At 36.7% G+C, this 24,571-nt stretch overlaps 1 protein-coding gene across 1 annotated transcript in view; it reads right to left on the bottom strand.

Annotated features, from left to right (window-relative positions):
- The window catches only part of DNM1L (dynamin 1-like), a 38,798-nt gene extending 14,575 nt beyond the window's left edge, over nucleotides 1-24,223 (bottom strand). The window contains exons 1-8 of the mRNA XM_009582742.1: nucleotides 24,068-24,223; nucleotides 13,142-13,289; nucleotides 5,813-5,859; nucleotides 4,616-4,687; nucleotides 3,973-4,059; nucleotides 3,001-3,163; nucleotides 923-1,043; nucleotides 164-295 (exon numbers count right to left, since the gene is read on the bottom strand). Coding sequence (XP_009581037.1) covers nucleotides 164-295; nucleotides 923-1,043; nucleotides 3,001-3,163; nucleotides 3,973-4,059; nucleotides 4,616-4,687; nucleotides 5,813-5,859; nucleotides 13,142-13,289; nucleotides 24,068-24,223 — 926 coding nt within the window. The remainder of the gene's footprint in view (nucleotides 1-163; nucleotides 296-922; nucleotides 1,044-3,000; nucleotides 3,164-3,972; nucleotides 4,060-4,615; nucleotides 4,688-5,812; nucleotides 5,860-13,141; nucleotides 13,290-24,067) is intronic.
- Nucleotides 24,224-24,571: the final 348 nt, after the last annotated feature.

Genomic DNA, 24,571 nt, shown 5'->3' with positions numbered 1-24,571 from the left:
GAATTTGGAACCAAACAGAGTTTTCCTTAATGTATCACTGTACAGCACCAAAACAGAAAGGAAAGATAAAAATAAATGTTTACACATATTTCTAACACACCAATTTATATCTTAAAGTATCTTTAAAGCACACATTTATTTTACTTTACATAATATGTAATACCTGTTCAGTGTTCTAGCAAGATATTTGGTTCCATTTCGATTGGCTAGGGAAGGATACTTCTTTTGAAGAAAACCATACTCATCACGAATGGAATCAGTTACACTCTTCTTATTGTTAATATCCAACTGACTCCTGAAGTTAAAAGGCAGAGTTACACACTAGTTTATAGATGCAAAGTAAAAATAATTTACACTTCTACTTTTCTGGACAGGACATCTAACAGTTGGTTTTTGCTTTACACACATAAGATCTTCCTTAGACAATAAAGGGTTTTATTTGTTGTTCCATGCACCATAGTCAACAAATCAGTATGGGTAGCAGCTGTACACAGACTAAGCAACACTTTTATCAAAACTACATGAGATTTGACCTAGCTAATGCAAAAAAAAAAGTGAACAGTACTATAGCCATATGCAGTTAGCACTAATATATACAAGATATGTACTGGATCAGTGCTAATGTGATCAGTTGACCAGAACCATCCCTCAGGCTAAAAAACAACAGCAGAAAGAAGTAATGACACTACAGTTCTTTTAGAAGAAGTGTCCCTACTTTTTTCTAAACTAGCAGTTGGTTGAGCGGAAGAAGAACAGACAGGCTTTTGAAAAGTGGGCAACAAGGTTCTCGCTTGCTTGTTCAGAAGTTTATTTCAACATCAAGTCACCTTATTCTTAAAACCTTATTCATGGTTAAAAAACCCAAAAGCATTACTTCATATTAACACAGTTTTAAAAATAGCATCAATGTGCTCAGACAGACCTGTTCACTACCCCAATGATGCCAAGTTTGACTGGAATCACTCTTCCCATAAGCACATCCATAGCATCAGTGCCAGCATCCATGAGATCCAGCTTTGTGATAACAGCAAGGGTTCTTCGACCTACGAAAAAGAAAACTCGCTCACAGGGATGTTTTGCCTTGATTAGGGTAGCTAAAACTCATCATTCAAAAAGTTCCTCAGACAGCTGCACGAAGTTTAGTACTGCAAACCAGCAAAGACTAGCGCAAGAACGTGGTATTAGTCTATCTGGAGCCCCTTATTAACAGGAGTATAAGAAAGTATTTGGCAGGTTACTGCTCCCCACACAGATCTGGTTAAAGAAAAAGGCTGAGGCACCATGCAGTTTGAAATTATAGTCATTACTGATTACAACAAACATTTTTGCATACTACATGAGGTTAGAGGCATTACTAAGCACTCATGGAGAAAATTAAGTAAGGCAGGCAGGGGACTCGCAAGTGTGAGTGGACTGAACATATTTCTAGCATATATGTAGGACTAGACGTAATGGCAATCTGTTTGGAACTATATTTGAAATACCACTACCCACTGGAGAAGCTGCTAAAGGAGGCAACAGGCCCACTTCCAGCATAGTGGATCAAATATATAGCTGAAAGCCCCAAGAAACTGAATAGCCTGAAATCCATCCACTTGAAGAAGCTTTAGGGGATTTAATTTTGCTAATGAAACTTATTTTTATTGAACATGTGACTGAATGTTTTCCGAGTTAAAACTAAGCTTCATATTGGACACTGTGTAGGAAAAAGTGACCTAAATTCATTAAATAGGTAAATATTGCACTTCACAACAGGTAGGCTAACATGCACAGGATTTGCCTGGGACCTTAATATTTCCTGGGCTCTTGGGTCTGGAAAAAAATGTGGCAAGAACTTTTTCTTTAAAATATAACACACTTTGAGTCTAAAAATAAACCAGTACCTCAGCAAAATCAGTAGGTTCTTGGGTCCTGAAACTTTCAGATGAATGCAAGTCAGAGAGTCTACCTACTTTAGTACTTCAAGTTCTCATACCATTACATACCATTATTCCTACAGAACCTGCCACATGAGCTGCCACTCCAGACCTTTAAGGTTTACAGTTTTAGGAAGTGATCCAAAAGTCACAGCTGATCGTTTTTACAGGGGTAAATTAAAAGGAAAGTCTGAACCAGGACAATTTGACTGAGAAGACTACCAGAAGAGATTCTTCCTTGAGGTTACGTGGCTGTGGAACCCATAAAGGCTTAGGCAGACAGGCCAAAGCAGACTCGGAGTTTGAAAACAATCAAGAAATGTTACACTTTATGGGAAGAAAAATTTGAGGGTAAAGCATACCAACACTAAATTTTAGCCTAATTTCAGTATACCTATTTTACAAGTATACTCTTCCATATTCCTTCAAATCACACAGTGCCATTTATTAGTCAATGGTACTGATAGCACCTTCATAAACAAGAAGCAGGCACTCAGTAGCTTCAGATCAGTTTCAAAGTCATTAGGTAAATACAAAATGATAAACCTCTTTTTAGATTAAATCAAATCAATCAGTTCTGTCACATAAATGTAGGGCACCAAAATGGATACTGACAGTATATATTAGTTTTATTCTTACTAAAAGTCACTAAACTAACAGCTAGACAGTCAATTACTAGTTGCAGCATGGCATATTTTCTCTACTAAAAGAAACAACATTGGACAATAAAGCATGAAGTCATCCTAACAGACCACTGTAAACCACTAAAAATCTCAAAACCCCCAACATTCTATAATGCCATTTTGCTGCTCTGGCAACAGAAGTGGTTCCTATGACTAGTAAAATAGTTATTTGGCCTGTTCGTAAGCCAGAAATCTATTAGGTATTAATTCATCACAGCAGTCTCCGAGTTGCAGAGACTGCAGCAGGAAGTCTTTAGGCAAATATAATAATTGTATTTTCTAGGAAATGCAGTGACATTTGTTTTTCTTACTACTTTTTGCCCAAACGACTTCAGTTTTATTTTAGGATTTAATTTTAAAAAGAAGTTGAATTACAGGATCCAGTTTTTCTTTCTGCTTACCATCTGGATCCACCTCCCGTGCAATTTTAAGTGCTTCTGAAGTGGCCATGTCTGTGTTAGCAGCTGTGACTGCCAGAATAATTGAATTTGGGTTGCTGATGAATTGAAGGATTAGTTCTCTTATTTGAAGTTCAATGTCCTTAGGCTGATCACCAACAGGCACCTAAAGAAAAACAACATAGAACTGTTCAAAATTGTATATTTATGCCTGTGTGAGACTATTCATTGAAAGTTCATACCCTATGCCACGGCGTAAGATAAAGTTTTCCAGCCTTTCCTTCCCCCTTCACAAACAAAGAGGAAAGAAAAGGAAGATCTTGAAAGGTATAAAAATCAAAACCACTCTTATAGAAACAAGAATCAATTCAAATTATTTGATACTGTTGTTAAGAAGACTTGGTATCCAAGAACCACCTGCACAACTGGCAGAGTGGGGTGTATATGTGTGCATCAGCAGGGAAAGAAGTCATCTTGTCATCTTCGCGCCACAGAAAATTATTCAGTATAAAACCTGAACCTGGAACAAAGAGGACCTGAACATTTCTTCTAGTATATCCTCACTTTATACAATTTCTTACCCAGAATACGCACAGCAACTTCTGGAGAAGCAATGGAGAAAACATTTTCAAACTTGTCAACTACCCATCTATCTGCCAGTACAACTTTGAAACTTCCAAGTGCTACCTCTTCTATTAAAAAGAACATGCAGCCTGCACAACGCTTCCAATCCCTCAGTTGTATATAGAAAGAGGAAGAACTTACACAAATCTACCTCTTACACCAGCGAAGAGCACGAGAAACCCAAATCTTATACCAGAGGATGGTGACATCTCAAATTTATATAACCTACTACTTAAACCGAGGAAAGCTGTTTATCTAACATACAGAATAATGCCAAAGAGTGAACATACACTCCTTGTTTCAAAATACACTGTTCTCAGTGAGTCAGAAGAGAAGCATTCTGCATCTTACCTTTGTCATTCCAGGTAAATCCACAAGAGTCAGATTTACAACATTAGATGAAAAAATCTTAAGATGAATAGGTTCAGGACTGATCCCCTAGAAATATATTAATAATAAAAATTAATCACTGTACTGGATTATTTAAATGCACCCTTTAGAAAGCCAAAAGCTGTAGTTTCATACTTTCTTCCATCATACACCTTACAACTATGTGATGAGGAAAAAAAAAGCCAGCCACATCTGTCAACCAATTCCTTTGTCTTTGGAAGCAGCCCTGGTTTACCCCTCAATATAATGCATAAAAGCTTTCAGTGATTATACAGATATGCAAGAATAGACTACTCGATTGTATAATTACACATAAAGCCACGTATGTGGAAAAATGGAAGCAAGTTTAACTTGAATTTTATTTTTTGCGCTATTATTACAGAAGCTTTGAAGTAAAGCAACAGCAATTCTCTACATTTTCTTTTAGCTGAAGCCTTTTCTCTCACGAACACAGTGAAAAAATCTCAAGAGAGCAAGCAGTATTACTGTGTTCTTCATTAGAATAGTTCAATGCTTTCCACTTCTAGCTGCCAAAACTGTTTAAGAAAGGTTTAAACAGCAAGAGAATCTGTAGCAAGACAAAGATGGACAGTGCAACATTTACCTTATTATTTCCTGAAATCCTCTCTGTTTCATTTTCTATTTCCTGACGAATTTCATCAAAATCTGTATAGATCTGAAGCACGGAAGAAAAAAAATTGTTTAAAAATCAAAGACAGCATCCATTTACTTAATTGCAAAATAATGTTCTCTTCTCCAACAGACAGTGAAAAACTCTGTAACTAAGTATACAGAAGGTGAGAAAAAATAAGAATGACTATTAGCCCTTAAGCTAATGCTAACAGCAATCATCAGTGCTAAAAATTACAGAAATTCGAATCTGTTGATTAACACTGTGAGATGGCAGTTATCAGCACTTATTATCCCATCGATGTCAGACAAGGTATAAAATAGTGTTCACCTAAAGAGAATTTCAAACACTTAATGCCACTTCTAATCTAGTTGCAATCCTTTGAAGTTAATAAACAACAGCCTGAACCTATTCTCATCTTGAAGAGGATGAAGAACAAGGACAGAGTTTCATTTCAAAATTTCTCCACTCTTGTCAAAACTATTCTCCTTCCACCAATCCAAAATAAGTTAGCACAGAGCTACCCTTGCACAGGCTCCCTCTGCATTTCTTTCTAGATTTCCTTCAATTTCTAGCACTGCCTAGAAGGTGAGGAAATCAGTTTAAAGTAATAAACACTTAAATAACTCATGCACCAACAAAAAGATGGACTTTCTTCAAGCAACGAATTAAGCTTCGACTCTCTTATTGAAGTCCTAGGTCATCTCAGTTTCTGCTTCTCCCTCCTGATGTGCATTAAGCTCTTCCTTTTCATAGCTTTCTAATAAGTCTCTGAAGTAGCCAATTCTTCAGTGGACTGAAATGACTCTTGTGGTTATATACTTCCTCGTTTTTGCAATGTCCATTTTAATTTCGCCAATGCACAAAAAAGAAAAATAAACAAAATAACACAAAAAGGATTAAGATAAATAACTCGGCAGAATCAATGACCCATACAACAGACAACCATTGATAAACTTTCTGTCTTTTTTAAAGAATATTTTAAAGAGTTTTAAAGAATGTTTTCAGAAGTTTTCTACTCAAAAAGCAAAACAGAAAATCTCAATACTCTGGCATTGAGTAGCAGGTAGAATAATCTTTTTGGGAAAGTCAGGGGAAGAGATATAGAATTAAGCATATATATGATAGCGTATGTATGACACTGCTACTCCATCATCAGAGTAAACATACCTTATTTTTGGTGTGAAGAAATTTACCCCACTCTTCAGCATCTATCTCTGAAAACAAAGAATTGATACATGAGGAAGAGGAAGCAGATGTTTCAATGACATTTTTCCGAGACCCTGTTTGTTGAAAACTACAATGTGATTATTTTTTTCAATCAGCAAGAGAAAAATTAGTCTGCTTTCTACTGTTAGATGTTAAATAGTTCAGTACAAATACATTTATGATTCTGCTTATGATTCTGCTTATTTAAACATTGCATCTCATTACTCTTTTTAATTTGCCTCTTACACCTTCTTAATTGTGACTGAGCCAACCAGCTATCCTACCATTTTTTTAGAAATGGCCTAGTCCATTAAATATCAGCTTGCAACAGAAAACAAAAGAATTATTAGCAATAACTTAAAAAAATCGGAAAAAAATACCAGCTTTTAGCATCGTTTCTTTTACCATGCAAGTGAGATCAAATTACAGCTGAAAGAAAAAGTTAGAAAAACCTGTAGAACTGAAACCAAGCAAACAGAAAATACGTAAGAATTCTGCATAACAATGAACATTCTCTTTTCGGAGAACATGTCTCTTCCCAAATCTGTCAAGGACCAAATATCTTAACTCTTGTCAGTCACCACCGATGTCTGGAATTACTTGGGGGCTATTCAAGGGCAGTCCCAGAAACAGCAAAGGAGGTTTTGTCAATTCCTGCTTCGCAGCGCAGGCAGCCGTTTGAGTCACACTGCGAGATACTCACATTTCCACAACTAGGTTTCCAAGTATTAGTGATAAGTTCTGTTTCAAATTTTTATTTTATGGTCATTTCCCCTCTGCTCCCCGATACAGCAATCTGCTCTAGAAGAAGAGTCTACAAGAAATTTGGCCATTTGGCAAACACATTGCTTACCTACAATCAAGTCATCTTTCAAAACAATTTTTCCACTCAAGTTGAATTTCAAGATACTGATCAATAGAGATTTTTTGATTTGGGAATTAAAAGTGCAGGAAATTCTATGAAGCAGCAACGGCACAGAAGAAAAGCAAAAATCATCTCATTCTAATGCAACAAGGTCAGAAAACTAAAAATCAACCAGATCACAAGACTCAGCAAAATAATCAGTCAACACAGTAGCCAAAGTGTAAACATAAAAGTGTAATCAACAATAAAGTGGCATGAAATGTATGTGGTTTAGTGTATATAAGCATGCACTTTATGCGTAGGGAGAAAAAGCAAGTGGATAAAGGCAACCTTTAGAAAGGTGTCTTGGATTTTTCCATGTAGCAGGGTCTGCAGTTAAAGAGAAACAGCATTGAATGATGTTTAAAATTTTTAATTATATTTAATATAGCATTTTATTAACTTTCAGTACGAGATTGTATTACAAAGATCACAAACGCATGCAGACAGACATGCATGCTATTCTACTACTGATGAGAATGTAACGTGTTAACAATATGCACAGAAATAAGATCTTAACTAAACACTGATAAATGATGCATATTAACCAGATATTCTATACGACAAAGTTTACTTGATGATGACTTTATTATTGCCGTTCATCTAATTCCAACAGCTCACAATATTTTTATCTGAGCACAGAAAACAGCACCATTAGGTTCTGCAAAGCTGAACTTCTTTGTGCATATTACTCATTCTTTGTTCATCATTTACTCATGGCAAGAACAAGAAAGAGTAAGGAAACATTTTTAATGTCACTGGAAATAATATTACTGTATGGGAAAGAAGTCTGAAGTTTTGCATGAATCTTTCTAATGCTCAATTAAAAAACCAATTACGGCAGTTCTGAGACAGATTTAAGAAGAGACAACATTAGCTATCACCCTTCTCAACTTTTAATTTTCTCAAAATATTTATGGAAATCCCATTACAAAAAAAATGTTTTATTGAAGGGTCGATGAGTTTACAACTCTATATTTTTATGTGATGCCAGTACAGTACCATGGAAGTGCAAAAATCAAAACAAACTGGTGAAGACATTTTTGGCACGTGCCTGTTTGGCACATAATGCAAGTGGCACAGCAGCAATCAATTCATCAGTTTGGAAAGCCCAGTACATCTGGGGAGTTATTTTAATGTCTTGCTCAGGTGGGTAAATCAAAGGTTTATTTATCATCAGTGGAAATATGCTGATTTAGATGGACTGGATCCATTAAGGAAAAAAAATCTAAAAAACAAACTATTATCCTTACTGTTCTGCAGGCACATGAGCTATGAAGAAACCATTGTTAGGAGGCAGCTTTTGTTTGTCTTAGTTGGTAAATAGGCAAAGTTACATTACCAGTCTCAAAATAAGTGCAAAATGAAAGGGCTCATTAATTCCAGATTATTAAACAGGTTTAGTTTATTTACAGTTCAGAGGAAATAAAGCAAAATGCATATACAGGAAGAAACTACAGTGTCTTCAAGATTGTATTGCTCATCCCCTCTTAAAAATTTAATCTAAGAAAGTAAAGACAGACATAAAGGCAGGAAGAAAAAGATACAGCAAGATACTGCCCTATTACATTTGAAAGATATGGACCAAGCACTCTCCTGTTATGTCCCTCCTAGGGAGATAATGTCCTCCTAGGACACCCTGTTTTAGTCTTAAATTACTGGTTTTGTGGTGGCATAGGAATTTGCAGCTAGATACTAGGCTTAGTTCTATGCATAAAGAAATGTTTTGTTTTAGTATAATCTATTAACTTTTTAAAATACATACAAAAAAAGATGCATTCTAGTCAGAGGCATTGCATTTTAACTTGTTAATGTCTATGGATCAAAGGAGTCTGAAAATTTTTTAAGCTTTAATAAGCCGCAAGTTTTCTTTGCTATATATAACACAAGAGAAGATTGAAACCATGATAAATGGCTTAGTCTTAACCTCAGCCTTGGTGCACATAAAAAAAGAAGAAGAAAAAAAAAGTTAAGGAATAAATGCGGTCTCCTGAGGTATACAGAAAATCTCATCTGGTCCAAGTATAAGCTTTTAGAAGTTTCATTTTATACAGCGGGGAAACTCTTGCCCCGCTCTTCTGAGGAAGTGTCTGTACTGACACCCCTTTAATATTTGAGAAAAATTTCCCAATAGCTCTAATTTAATGCAAAGGAGTTTTTAGGAAAGGAGGAAAGATTTGCATTATTCAAAATGCAAGGATGCTCAAGGCAAAAAGAAAATATTTTAATTAGCCTACATTCAACAACCCAATGTTCTGGTTTACATGTAGAATTTTTTTTTATCACTAGTTTCACTGGTAAATCAGTCTTCCCCGGGTTATGTTACTTTCTGGAAGCTTTTTGGGCAAAACTTTCAGGTGAATTAATCACCTGATTACATTCAAGATTCAATGCAGGATAAAAGTGTGCAGAAATGACATTTCAGTCATTATAAAATTAAGTATTACAGATTATATGAAATTATTAAAACAGCAGCTATTAAGAACAAACAGATCCTGCCATCTCTTGAATAAAGCAACAGTCTGCTTTTCTGGCTTTTCATATCTTGGAGCGAGACCTGAAGACTTTAATTAATATACTGGAAAACTAGACATGATTACAGTGTTTTTCTCAGGACTCCACCAAATTGTTACTTGTTATCTCCTATACTGCAATGCTCCTTTAAGAAGCTCAAATACAGTACAATGCTAACTGACTTCAGTTATTCATGTATCTCTTCTCCCTTCCTAAAGCAGTAGAATGTTATTCATACACAATGGGAGCACAAAGAAGAGTCATAAAAGGCTACCACCATAGAGGATTTCTTGCAGCATGGCAATGAGAACTTCCCAAATAATAAAAAGGACAAAAATCCACAAAGCATGAAGAATCTTACCTGTTCTCCTAGCTTTCTAGTTCCCGTACCTTCACAGCTCTTGGACCCAGCAGACTACCATCTGAACTCTCTTTTCCCCCCCATCACCTCATCCTTTCCTAGCTCTCTTTCTCTAAATAAAAAAAAAATCCAACTCGTTAAAAAAACATGTGCACATCTTTCAATCCCTTCTGTATGTTGTACCATTTTTTCCATCCTTGATGCTAACTAGATGGCAAGCTCTTTTGAATGAAAGCTTTTTCTCCTGCGCTTCTACAAAGCTAAGTACAATGAAGCAGTCCACGCTGTTTGGGAGCTAGGGATAAGAGATTCCTATTTGAATTAGAGAGCAAAAAGCTAACAAAACAGTGTTGATTTAGCAAGCAACAGATCTGTATTAATTATTCCTGTGTTCCATATCAATTCTATCTGTTCAGAATTTGGACAATGTTCAGCTCCCTACCTCGGACAAAAAAAAGAACCTATAAACATTTACTAATTGATCATTCATATGTTACCTCCTCTTTTCCATTTCCTAACAAATGGATAAACTACCAGAATAGGTCTTAGCTACAAGACCAATTTAATAATTCAGGAGACCAGGCCCAGTTCTCTCGTAAACGCTGCTTCTCTTGCAATTTGATAAGAGAACACCAGTGTGGTATCATCACATCAAACATACTGTATGTGCCGAATCACTAATGGCTAACAATAAACAACAAAAGCGTAAGGAGAACATTTCCTTCACACCAAACCACACACATCTATGTAGAATATATATATCAGTCTGAAATATCATTTTATGAAAACACAGCACTTTTTCATATTTAATGGAAAATTCATCTCTCTGCTATTTTCTGACTATCTTGATTTATTGCAGTGACCACCATACAAGGGTATCACATAGCTCATCAGTGACTTTGAGGAGCAGCAGAGATGATCTTCAATGTTGCATGTTAGAAAATCAGAAGTTAGTTCAAATGTCTGGCTGTGATTCTTTATCAACAATCTTTCCCAATGTGCCCCCAAGAATCAAATAAAAAATAAAACAAAAAAATCCAAAAAACAAAACCAAAAACCCCCCAAACCAACCAAACAAAACCCCTAAATTGATATGAATTTATATTCTTTGGCAGCTCACGTGCATCAGATGATGTCAAAATTAAGCTATTGGAGACACAATTTTTTCCTTCATAGTCATAAAGACAAGGCAATTGTCCATGCTTAAATGCAATCCAAAGTGCTTTGTGTTAAACGCAGGGAAGCTTTCTGGATGCAAATACTCAGAGGTAAAATTTAAGCTTATAAGAACCACAGACTAGTACTATTTTTAAATGGATGTATTTATATGTAATACTAGTACATATCTAGAGGAAGCATTAGGATGGATAAAGGTGACAAATCACAAAACAGAAATCACAAACCAAAGAGGCAGTTGCATAAAAGTATCTGTGCACACAGAGAGTTCATTACTAGCACATTCAGAAAGCAGCATGCCAAAACTGACATTCTCTTGTCCAATACTCAATTTGTAAAGAAGAAACCCCTCATCTGGAGAAATCCCTTCTGCAAGACTATGGATAGATTTCCCCCTGGGAAATCCCAAACACTCTACCTCAACGTACCACCCATTCAACCCTACCTCAACATCCACCTCATAACAAACAAAAATATAACCTGTAATAGTACAGTGACTTATTACAATGTCAGACAGCATAGCCAGGATAAAAGGTTGCCATCTTTTTTCTTTCCAAGCTACTTGATCCCATCTTCTCAGATGTAACACCAAAATCTGTACATATGCTAAACCAGACCAGTGACAAAACCATTTAGACCATGATCTGCCTGAATTTTGGAGGGAGAAGAGAGGAATTTAAAATGCAACTGGTAAGTCATAAAGGTTTGTCTGTTCTTACCAAACAAGCCCACATCTCCCTCAAAGGAACCTCAAGAAGAGATTACAACATGTACATCTTACATATTGATTTTTTTTCCCAAAGATCTAAATGGGCCTTATAAATAATAATTTAGCCCAACGTCCTTATGCAATATCATTATCCCATTTTAAATTTAAAATCTGAATCCCCAGATCAAATGCAACCTACAACAGAAAGGCTCTGCCTTGACTCAGAATACTCTAATTACAAAACCATCTTTTATACCTGTAAAGTTGCAGAGCAGAACAAAATCATATTTTATCCTACAACTCAGAATCAAAGCATTCTGAAAAGTACTAGAAACTATACACTGCACAACGCAAGTAACACAAAACCACATTTAAAGAGATCAAGTGCCATTTCTAAAAGGTTGCTCAGAGACTCTCTGAATTCTCCACTCTTGGATGTTTTCAAGACCCAACTGGATAAAGCCCTGAGCAACCTGGTCTTGAGTTCAGTTGGCCCTTTTTTGAGAAGGAGGTTGGACTAGAGACCTCCTAAGATCATTTCCAACCTGAATTGTCCTACAATTCAGTACACCCTGGATTGCACACTAAAAGTTCTTAATTATTATGAACCCGAATTGTGTTCTCTGCTTGGGGCAATAATGAAAATTGGAGCTTAAACCTTTTAAACTGCACAATATTAGGAACGGTTCTTCAGAAACCAAAGGCTATAAATATTACATGAAAACAAATACTGTAAAGAACTTCTGATACCTTGACTTACTATTGCCAGAAATAAATTCCAAAAAATTTGAACACAATGAGAATTAATAATTACAGCCCCAAGTTTATCAAGCCATTAAAAGCCTGTGTACTTTTTACTGTCTACATCAAAAAGCTAAGATTTATCTTATAATCAGAAGGTGGATATGCCCCTGCTGCTCTTTCCTAAGATCAAGAGCACTAGTTAGTACAGAATGAGCATTTAAACTCCCAAGGGACAACTGAGATTACTTTCTTGATCTGCTGAAGGATAATATAGAAACACTACAGAAGACACAAGCTTCAAACTAGACAGTTTCAGAACATTTAAAGTATTGTTCTTGATGCGCTTGGAATCGCTCAGTGCAGCCCAGTAAGGTAGCATCTGTAAGCTACAGAATGTGCCCATTAAATTCTGTTTGCATCTACTACAAGTTTGTTTTAATTTCTCCTTCTTCCACTCTATTCAGAACTTACCTATTTCCTAACCTCCTCCTAAAAAGTCACATACTCATCCTCTCAAGGAAGAACCTTATTTATACAGCAAAAGAGAAGAGGAAGAAAAACACACACAAGAAAATCATGTTCTCTAGACAATCAATCATTATCATAGCTGAAATGCTTTCTTGGGCCTGCTTTTCTCAAAAGTGTTTCCTAAGAACAGGAAAGCTTAAAACATTAAAGATATTTTGAATATCCAAAAGATTTTGACTTCATGACATTTGCTAAATGGACAGAACAGATGTGACAACAGCTGTGTTTTCTTCCAAAGTAAATTTTAAAAAGCACACTCAAGTTTTAAGCTTACAACAACTGATTTTTCATCTTTCAAGAAAGATTAAAAGTCTCTTTCCTACTAGGCAAAACACACTCTTGGATCACACTTACCATTTTCATCTCCAGATGTTTTCCGACCATCCTCTGGGGAAACATGCACCAGCTGCAGAATAAGGGGTCTCCGGGTGACAACTCCAGTACCTCGTGGGAGCAGATCCCTCCCCACAAGACTTTCCAACACAGAACTCTTTCCACTGCTCTGAAAATTGGAATACAGCTACATGATTTTCTTAAACATCAAAATGCTGTAATATTTTAGTTTCAGCTTGCTTTCATCGCTCCTGCAAACAATGCTCTATTCTGTCCTCTGCTATACAGTGCGCGAAGGAGTGTCTGATAGACTACATAGATACCACTGCATTTAACTCAGTGATATCATACTGCGTAGGCACTAAAGGACACAAGTCTCCTATAAACCAGTAACTGTCTAAACTTGCTTGGGATACTTAAAAGACATGTAGATAGATGTATTTTCTACCTCTTAAGGCTAAATTAAACACGTAATAGGTTTCAGAAAAATTAATATCCTATTTAACACTTTCTACCCCAAATATGAATCTCTCCATAAACATTTTTTGGAAAAGAAAAAATTATTTTTCTTTATAATGCTCAGAAGGAAATTCTATGTCTTCTACTATGTTATTTTCTAACATTTTGCAGTAACACTTCACTCTGTAGACTAAGGAATTTAACCTGCTGTTAGTATTAACATAGGCTGGCCATGTTAATACTAACAGGAGCTTTATACAAAAAGATATTAACTATGTACACTTCAGTACATTAAGCTATTACAATCTTATATTCCTTTCAGTTTGGGTTTTTTGTATAATGTATTATATCAGCTTCATAAGTGCAGACATTGTTTTATGCTCTAAATATATAAACAAACATTGTTTTATACTGTCTCTCCCACCCTGTGTGTGTGTGTGTGTATATATATATATATAAAAAAGTATTCACAACTGAATTGACTGCAAATATCTGTCTACGTAATAACAAACTGTAATAAGTTGTGAAATACTTAAAGGCTTTGAGAGTCTACATTTAAAATGTTCTCCTATAACACTTCTGTATAAAATGCAGAATTGGGCTATATGGTCCAATAAGCAGCTGTGAACACACGAATGATTCAAGACTACTACCATGTTAAAACTAACAACAAACAATAGACCCAGATAGGTCAACATACTACTTTGAAAGTCTGACCAATAAGATTTTGTCTTTTTAATAGAACTGTATTAAACTCTTCCAGTTTTCTGCAGCTGGAAAGTCAACATGGGCATGCCATGACAAAACCTGCTCTGACAATCATTGCCGTCAGCTAGGAAATGTTTCTATGTTAATGCTACTACCAAACAATTCTCTTAAAAAAAAAACACAGAACAAAAAAAGCAGATGCTTCTGACAGCTAGAATGTGCATTATTTCTATACAACCTCAATTCAGCTTACCAGTTCTGAAAGAACAGATTTGAGACTTCAAGTAAATCATAAAATGAGTACATAACCTAGCATGACATGAAATAAAAGCAATGTGGAGTATCTTTTAAATATCATACATTTAGTAACATCTTAGGTGACTTTTCTAAAAATGAAAAATATATCAGCAGAGATCAAGCAACATAGCACTATCAGACAGCATATTTCTACCAGTGCAGCAAGACAAGACAGGAACATATTACATGAGACCATTAGAACCTATTAAAATAGGACCTGTATACAGAAGCACAAAGTAAATATTAAAATACAAGGCCAAACCCCTAGAAAGTTTGAACAATGACAACAAATGAAAGCCTTCTTTTCTTCTAATGCTTTATTGTGTAACTGTGCTTCATGGCACAGAAAAATGCTGTTTCATCAACAATGTCATCTGTCTCAATAGGTGAATAACAAACCAAGGCAGATTGTGTATATTTTTCAAAGTAAATCTAAGTCAAATTTGACAGCAGTGAGGTCAACTGTCTAGAGAGAGTAGGGAGAAGGACAGGGTCACAGGAAACAGAAAGACAGCCTTATTAAGATTTTTTGCTTCAAAAGACTCCCCTAGAAAGTAATTAATAATTTTCTTCTTGAACTGACCTTCTCCAATTAACTTTGGGCACCTTCCATGCAAGGAGCTTATGACAGGACATTGGGCACTGAAATCTTATCAAAGAGTAACTGAAGGACAATCTGGCCAAAGCACGAACTAGCTCTGGAAGCCTTCCTGAGAGAACTCTGTTGTAGCACACTTCTGAAAAATTACTGATATTACAGAACGTGAAAAAACGTAAGTTTCACTGTGACAAACAACAAACCACTTCTTAACAAACTTCATAATTTAAAACAAGTGAAATGCCTGCTCAAAAAGATGAGACATGATAAAGTTCATCAGCTGCATTGGGGATGGGGGCGGAAAAACCACCAGGGTTTCATTTATTAAAAATATTTTTAACATCTCTTGAGCAAGATTTCTTACACATGGGTAGAATGATCACTCAGTCTCAAAGGGATGAGGTGAGACTTACATGAAGTGGCTTCTCCTGAACATACAATCCAAGTAGAGAAGGCATAGTAAGAAATAGGTGAAGTCTTTTCCAAGAACCTCATCAAGATAGGAAACCAAAATCCATGGGACAAGTTGCTGCCCACTACTGCTCATTGTTTGGTCTTTCCAAAAGAGTGGTATTGCAGGAAGCTGAGATGGGCACACACCAAACTACATATGGAACTAAAACACTATGTCTTACACCACTCCCACAGTTATCTTCGGATGCAGAAGGAACGATCTGGATCCTTTGCAAATGTAAAGTCATACATTAGATTAGCACTACAGTACTCCCCACATCAGGAAATTTGTTTCAAATTGCATTACGTTCCCTTATTAAAGCAATCTGTTCTTGGAACATAATACAGTATCTAATGACGCACTCCTTAATCTGGGTCCCATACACGTCCATTACCAAGAATTGTCTGGGAACATGGTAAGGAAAGCAGAAAACACAAAGCTGATCTTTTTCTGCCAATTGGGAAGTGAGGGATATGGGGTCTGTTCAGAATACAAATTCAGTTCAGCCAGTCCTTCATACAACAGATGTAGACAGAGACTAAGACTGATAACCAAAGGTACCACAGAATTTTTAGGAATAAGTCTGCGGCAGCATCATGCTTGTTCTGTCATCTCATTGGAATGCTCATCACAATTTTAAGCACGGACTGAAATGCATACTCATTTCTTGACAAGTCCAGGAAAGCATTAACAAATTTTAACCTTCTGTGGCAGATCAGACAGGTTATCCTCTGGACCCATACCTGATCCTAATCTGAAATATCTGTAAGCTGTGATATCTAGAGGAGCTTTATATAGATTGCTTAGAAAAAAAGGGCAAATACAGGAACACCTTGCTGTCTGTTGCTTCTTTAACCATTGTGTCAAACTTCCATTGCTGAGTGTTTAACACTCTGCTTTGTTAACCATCATCAGTCTCACAGATAAGCACCTGGGTTTGATGGATGGTAAAACCATTTTTCCTAGAAGTACTAAGGTAAGAAGAGATGATACACCCAGGGACTTAAATATTTTATTTCAATACACACTGACAGTATATATGATGTAAGTCTTATCAGCTTTCTCACTGCCTCCTTAACAGTTATATTTTCATCATCAACATCACCTTCAGGTTAATCTAAAACAATCAAGGATGAAGGGCAGAATAACAGGGAAATGATTGTGCACTTATTCTCACAAATTAAAAAGCTGAAATCTGTAAGAACTGTTATCCACTCCAAAAAGCCAGCATCTCTACAGTTTAACAGTCCTAATGATCTTGCTTCGGCCTCCCTATCCTTCATTTCTTCTTTACTTGTCCCTGCATATTTCAACTGCGTGCACTTCTTAAGTATCAAAAGGCATTTGCTCCCATCCACTACGTTAATTTTTGTGAGAAAATTTGGTTTGCAACCTGCTCTATTACTAACCACATTTTTCAGGAATTCAGAAGCAGCAGGCAGCAGTGCATGACTTTATAATTGTCCAGCTTCATTAACAGCAAAAGATGCTACTTTCAAAAACACCTCAGGGTTGCTTACAAGCCAAATGGAAGAGACTCTGTATTGAAAATTTTGAAGTAATACTATGAACAACTGTTCACATTCATCCCAAACATTTACTTCACTGGGTTTCTTATTCTTTTCCCGATTGCTCATTAGCATTCCTAATTTTAGAAGACTTGCGCTCTACACCCAACAGCATGCAAAGATGCCTTCTCCATATCCAAAAGAGAACCCTGACCCAATCCTCTTCCACTATGGATAGTTACCCTCCACTTTGAGCCCCGTCTACAGGTATAAAGGCCTAGAAGACCCTGCTAGTGAAGACCAAGGCACAGAAAGCACCAAGTGCCTCAGCCTTGTCCATATTCACTGTCACTAAATCACCTGTCAGAGTCAGCAGCAAGCCCATATTTCTCTCGTTTCTCTTCTTTCTTCTTTAACTGCTGATGCAGTGCTGGAAATTCTTCTTGTTACCTTTGATGTCTCTTACCAGTTTCAACTCTAGCACAATGTTGGCTTTCTGAATACTATCTCTGCATTATTTTTATATCCTTGAGTGAGCTTGTCCTTACTTCTACCTCCTGCATGAGTCTTCTGCATTGACATTCAAGTCATGAGCTTCCTCCACACTGCTCTCCTCACATGCCTACTCATTTTCCTGAGCGTTTGTATGGACAACTGTTTTGTGCTCCAATGAGGTTGTCCTTAAAGGCATGCCACGTCTATTGAGTTTCACTATCCTGTGACTCACTGGATCCCACCAATTAGCTAAAATAAGCCAAAGTCTGCTCTTATTCTTAGGAAGTCCATGCAGCAAGAAGGCAATAAACACAAAGACTCACCCAGAGTCTCACTAATGCACAAGAACCATGAGATTTTTTACAGTCATTTGCTCAGATTATTGATTGTTGCGTATTTCAAGTATTATTAAAATGATAATGGACTCATATCAGCTGCAACAAATTTCAAGTCATCTTACAAGAATCTGCTGCCTTCCTTCTGTCTATCTTTAGACTTCATAATTGCTTTGCGGAGCCAATGTAAAATAAATCATCTGTGGAAAAATACCTTTATAAGGAAACATGTCCAATAAACTACTGGGGAACTTCCAACTAGAAAATTGGTTGAAAGGGGTGTAGACTTTGTTCATTGCTTTTGATAGGACAAACTGGTAATTTTTTTATTATCTGATAAAATAGGAAAAAACTGCAAAGAACTCCTGCAACACAATACAGATTTACTGCAGGACAGCAGAATAAAATAAGAAAGCATGATGTCAGTATTCCCTATGACTTTTTCAGTGGCGCAACAATAACAAACATTTGAGAATGACAGTAAGGAACTGCAAAGTAGGAGAGATTTCTCAACAAGACATAAAAATTCCTGAAGAATTCTCTTATGAAAAGCAATGCATCCACTTTGACACCCGAGGCAGAATGGTGGGAATTTTGCAGTTTCTGTCATACAAGAATATAAAGGTCCTGCTGGCTAAGTCATGCTCTTAGCAGTACATACATACATGGTTTACTAAATTTTAATTCTGTTGTTGGGAAATATAAGCTAATGCATTTTTGCTGGGGTGTCATCCATAGGAATATTACCCAGATAAGTGCTTTGAAAAGAAGTTATCTGCAGTAGCTATCCTGGAAGAGTTCAGCATGCTATAACTAAAGAACAGCAAGATTTTTTTTCTTTCCTTGTTTTGCAAACATGAATTATTCTGAAATAAAAGGTCAGCACACATGCAATTCCAGAGCAGTTCCACAAGGAAACTGCCTTGGCTGGAATAGCTATTGTGGCAGGATTTTCCTATGTGAACTAGGGACACCCCAAGGTGGACTGGTTCTAAAGAGCCAACAAATTTTAAAATGTATTTACTAATCAGAAGAGAATTCTGAAGTTGTAAGCAGTCCCGATGAATTATTATAAGACATTCTTTGAAACAAAATTATACTTCTAGAAAGATGCAAAAGAGCTAAAAGGCTGATCCCAACTTGAGAAAGCAGTGAAACCAGCATAATGCACTGCTGGCTGTTGCAAAATACATTTTCTCTGTGAAAGATCTTGTCCACATTTCAAGACTGTTGTTCCTGCAGGTCATTCCCCATTCACTTGAATAGAGAGCTTTCCTGAATTAGTCAGGAAGAAACTGGAAGCCACAGGAACTCCCTCCACGAAAGACAGCTTATGTGCAAGTAGTAAGGAAAGCCTGAATTTGCACAGCTCCATCAAAATTCTTCAGGGATCCTGTATTTACACCATATCTAAATGTAGATATATGCCAAACAACAGCAAACAGATGAAAGATTTGCAGATATATTATTTCTCAATACATCAATTCCCAAAGTCCTCCAATAATTCACTTAATAAAAAAGTACCTCATTTAACTAGAAATGACGAGTACAGAACTTCTGTAAGTTAGACCATGGAACTGTGGTATTTGCAGATCCACATTTCAAAGCCATATAGACTGACCTTACATAGTATTGCTTATACTACTACATTCATTACTTTTTCAGTAAAATGAATCAAAACAAAGCCAATTTGTATTTTCAAATTTTAAAAGTTCTAAACAGAGATAATTTTTTTTTTTTTTTTAAGAGAAAGCCAGTCAACCTTCTGGCTACTATATGAACTACACAGCCGTTTTCTCTCCAGATTCTGAAACGCATTTGCCAGGGCTTTCTGCTTTAATACTCTTCCCCTTCATTCTTCTGAAAACATGTTTCCTTTGCACTGTCCCCTATGGACAAGATACAAGATCCATCCGTTCTAATTAAAATACAGGTTTTCCAAGAAAAACAATTCCAATCACAAGATGAACAGGACCCTGGCAGCAAGCATACAAAACCAGTTGGGGGGGGGACGGACCCCACTTCATTCACATCCTTCTACAACTGTGTATTCTTTCCACTCTTCCAAAATAACTGGACATTTGCAAACAATAAAATCAGTATCCTCATTTAAAAGATGCTTAATATTGCTTTCATATTAAAAATATGTAGAGATTAAAGGCAGGATGAGGAGATCATAGTTATTAGACCTATAATTTTAGTTCATATAAAGTCTGCACATAGATACAGTGAAAATGCCATACTTCTAATCATAGAAGCCTTTAGGACCTAAAAAGTACAGCTGTTCAGAAACTGAGAGGGCCCATCAGAGAAAAGAAACAGCACAACAGCCAAATGTTGTTTGCATTATATAACTTCAGCAGCAAAATTTTTATTATGTCTGGTAAATGTAAACAGCTAATTAACATCAGCCTCACTTTGCTGCTTGTCTGAAACAGACACCAGAACAGTCAGGGCATGATTTGACAGGAGGAAGGGATGGCAAAGGAAAACAGTTATGCCCCAAACCAGATACGGTGAATGTCAGCTATCAAAACAAACAAAAAAACAAACCAGGAAGTTTGTAAAACATTTGGGAGAAAAACCAAGATGTCCCCAGCCAGCACTGAAGCTATGCTCTAGTTACATCCCCTTTTACAAATGTAGATACAAATGTCATCTTGCATCTGCTTGAAATCCCAGGAAAGACCACTGGAAGACCACTGGGACAAAAAAAAAAAGAAAACAACAACGAGAGGAGGGAGGAAGACAAGTTCCTGAGCTGAGCTTGGCCTTGGGTTTTCTCAGTTGCTTGCTACAAGCTGGAGAGTTTCCTTCACCTAAAACTGGCTTTTCGGCAACACGACGTAGGATACATTGAATAAACTGAATAAGCTGAAGTGGCTTAAATTCCTGTTCTCCTGACCTTCCCTGACAGGGAAAGGTCACAGCACCTCTGTAGAGCATTTGAAGTTTAAGACTGTAATGCCAGTCTCTCTCAAACCAGATGCTTTGATACAGCATCCACTGGATTTTTCTCCTCATCCCAGTAGCCAAGACCATACATTAACTTCCCACTGCTGTCAACTTCTTAACGGGCAAATCACCATCCTAACTGTTTAGCCTAACAGAATATACAGTTATATATATTCAAATGCTCAGGCTATCTGTTATCTCAGATCAAGAAACCTTCCTCCTTGGCAACAAAAATTGGTTTAGCGTTGAAATATCAAATATGGTACTCATTCCAAACAGCAGAAAAATAAATAAATGTAATGCTCATCTGTGAGCCAATCACAGAGGCTAACGAAACAGCTCTTTCGGATGGAAACATCCAACAGCACAGTCTATGTTAAATATCTTACACCTCCCCATTTAATGTCCCAAAATAGCATTAACTAAAGACTGAGCAAAAGTACTATATAAATGTACACCTGAAAGGTCATTTAAAAATCTCACTCTGAATTTCATAGTTGCTAGATCAATTTCGCCATGATGCCTCTACTAGAATCAACACTACCAAGCGCAAATAAAGGCCACAACTTGTTTTTATAATGTCAGTATTGGAAGAACTTTGCTACAAAACTGACATTAAAGTTTGTATATAACCAAAAACCCAAAAGAGATTCCAAGAATTAATGACCTGGAAAAAATAAAGGCAATTCATTTTTACACATCTCTAGGCAGAGGTTTTTTTGTTTTTTTGGTTTTTTAAGATTTATTCTAACACCCATGCCCCACTTTCATAGTGTAGGCATTTCATTTTTGTGATAGCGTCTATGTGCCCTTAACATACAGAAGGCCATAACTAGCCAAACTTCTTTTCTTCCCCATGCCTCCTTTTATTATAGTTTTAATGTGTTTGGTTGAGGCACTTCAATACCACCTTGTTATCCCTTACAAGTATGGGTCTCAAAGCGTTTGTATAAATCACATCAGAGGGTTGGGTATTACACTATTATTGAACAAATATTGTTTATACAGTATTCCCAGCCTGGACATTTTTTTTGCACTTCAGTAATACAGTTCTAAAAATGGACCTGAAATACCGAATCGGGGAAAAAAACAGAACACTGATCTGGGAATGGCAAAAAAAACCCTGAAATAGTGATGAAAAGTTGGCAGTCTGAGTTGGTGTCCTCTGAGTCCTATCAGCAGCAAACAGAGTCTTCAATTTTCTTAACAGAACCTGTCCTAGGACACAGAAATAACTTACACAGTATTTATGTGGAGAATGAGAAGGAATTCTCACATGACTGAGTCATAGGAACACTACTAGAAGTAGTGCGTGAGGCCATCTAAATGTGTAAAATATACTGAGAAATAATCTGTAATTAGTACCAAAATCCATCTAGAAAGAGGAAAAATTGAGACACTTCAACTGCTCAGAACACAAGGACGGTAGGAAATGAACCCCGAAACAACAGAGGAGGGGCAAAGGGGACATGGGAAACAGAAAACATTGAAAGCTAAATTAAGGATTATAAGCAGTTTCTAATTCTACATACTCTAGAAAAGAAAGAATTAACTTGATGTACAGAAGTAAAACCAAAAGAGAACTGAAGAAAGACACAAGCACAAAACAATAAAAGGGCAGAGAAGAGATACAGAAGATAGGTGAGAAAAATAAACAGCAAAAATTAATTAAAAAAGCATTTTTCTTCTCCTTGTTGAATATGTAAAAAGGTCATTTAAGAAAAGCAACGGGCAAACTGGAAGGGAAAAAAAGCATAAACCAATTAACAGAGAGTTACAGAAATCTTAACTGGTAGCATTTGTTTCCTACAAAGAAAAATGAAGGTGCAAAATTCAAAATTTTTTGTGAATATTATTCAAAGAAGAAAAAGTAAAGACTGCATGTGCTACAAACAAAACAACTGTGTGAAAAAACTTAAAGGCCACATAGCACTTAACCAAAAATATCTCAAGAAACAAGATGGTTTCAAGACACATTTCAAAAAAACATGGAAGCAAGCTACCAGCAGCAAAACTATCAGCTCTAAGGCCATATTTGAGACATCTCCAGAAATCTGGTCTACAAAAAACTAAATTCAAATGAATAAAACAATAAAATTTTATTTAAGTTATTTTAAGACTAATTGCACAAAATAACCATCTACAGAACTACCGTGTCAGTAAAGACAATTATTTCTTCCAACAACACTGACTAAAAACAAAACAAAAAACCAAGATACAGCTTCCTAGACATTTTGGTATATATTTTCCTGGAGTCTATAAAGGACTTTGTTTTGGCATGCTAAGAAATATCATACTAATCAAGGGGTTTTATGAATATACTGAATATGGCACTGGATGGATATTAATACTGATGGGTAGACTATTGAAGTCAAATGCATGTCAATACTGTCTTAACTCTCAGCATCTACTGTACACACTTATGAAAAGTTAACTAGGACAAAGTTGTTTAAAAGGATGATAATTAAAACAAAAGCCACTTCAATGCATTTCATAAAGTGAAACAGAAAAAAATACTTCACTAATTTTACAGAAAAATGCCACACCTCTGCCTTGCACTTTCTTTAGCAGAACTAAACTAAAACAAAAACAAAAAAACCACCAAACAAAAAAACAGCTTGCTTATATGATTTTTAATGTAAAGGAGATTAAACGTCTTCATAAATTGATGGACTCCCGTCAGCTACAAAAATAGCAAGTACCTAATATAGCTTACCAGTGCAAAGCCTCTCCTACCCAATTCAAGTGTTTTAGATCTATTTTATAAAGTGGCTGATACAAAGTCAATGAATCTATCTGATTTATATTGGTAAAACAGAATGACAGCTGATGGCCTCACAAGTTCGACACTGTAGTTGGCTTTGAGCGAACCTATTCCATGCTTCAGCAATGTGCAAGCTTTAGACATACAGCTCATGTGTTTTAAGTCATATAATGAAATCCCTGACTGCAGAGTAGTTGGTATTACTGTCTTATGTAGACATGCTATTGTCAAGTAACATCACACATTCAATAAACACTGTTAATGTCACAGAAACAAAAAGAGAGATCCATTAACTTCAAGTTTTAGTTGTGTTTAACGTTTCATTTTCAATTTCCTTATGACTGCTGCCATTCTGGTCACACATGTTCTGCTACCAAAAGTTTTGCTGAAGAACGGCATCCCATTTGAATAGATCTGAAAGGGTCTGAGCTATCTTCGAGCCCAGCAGCAGCATTATCGGGCCGAGACACAAACGTTGTAACTGTTACAGCCAACAAAGGCTGGCTTCGCCTCTCACCTTCATCCCCCATCATCAGCTAAGACAAAGAGGTCCAAACGTCAGAAGAACTCGCAGCAAGGGAAAACGATCCACGCCTGCAAGATGCCGTTCCGCTACCGCATCCCTTTTATTCAGCCCCCACTTCACGGCGGCTGTCAGAGAAGGGAAGCCACCGACTAGCGATGGTGGTCACGCTGAAGCACAGGGCCGGCAGCGGGCCCCGACACCCCCGGGGCCACGGGAGAGGCGGGGGCAGGCCCTCCCGGCAGCCCTCGAGACCTCCTCGGCCGTTCCAACCGCTACCGAGAAGCGCGAAGGGGAGGGACGACGGTGGAAGAGGCGCTCCCATTGCAAATGGTGGGGAGGCAGAGGAGGGAAT

This window comes from Fulmarus glacialis, unplaced genomic scaffold (genome assembly GCF_000690835.1).
Source record: "Fulmarus glacialis isolate BGI_N327 unplaced genomic scaffold, ASM69083v1 scaffold7878, whole genome shotgun sequence".
In the NCBI taxonomy this organism is placed as follows: Eukaryota; Metazoa; Chordata; class Aves; order Procellariiformes; family Procellariidae; genus Fulmarus; species Fulmarus glacialis.
The sequence above is the reverse complement of the archived record's forward strand: the minus strand, read 5'-3'. Positions and strand labels throughout refer to the sequence as shown.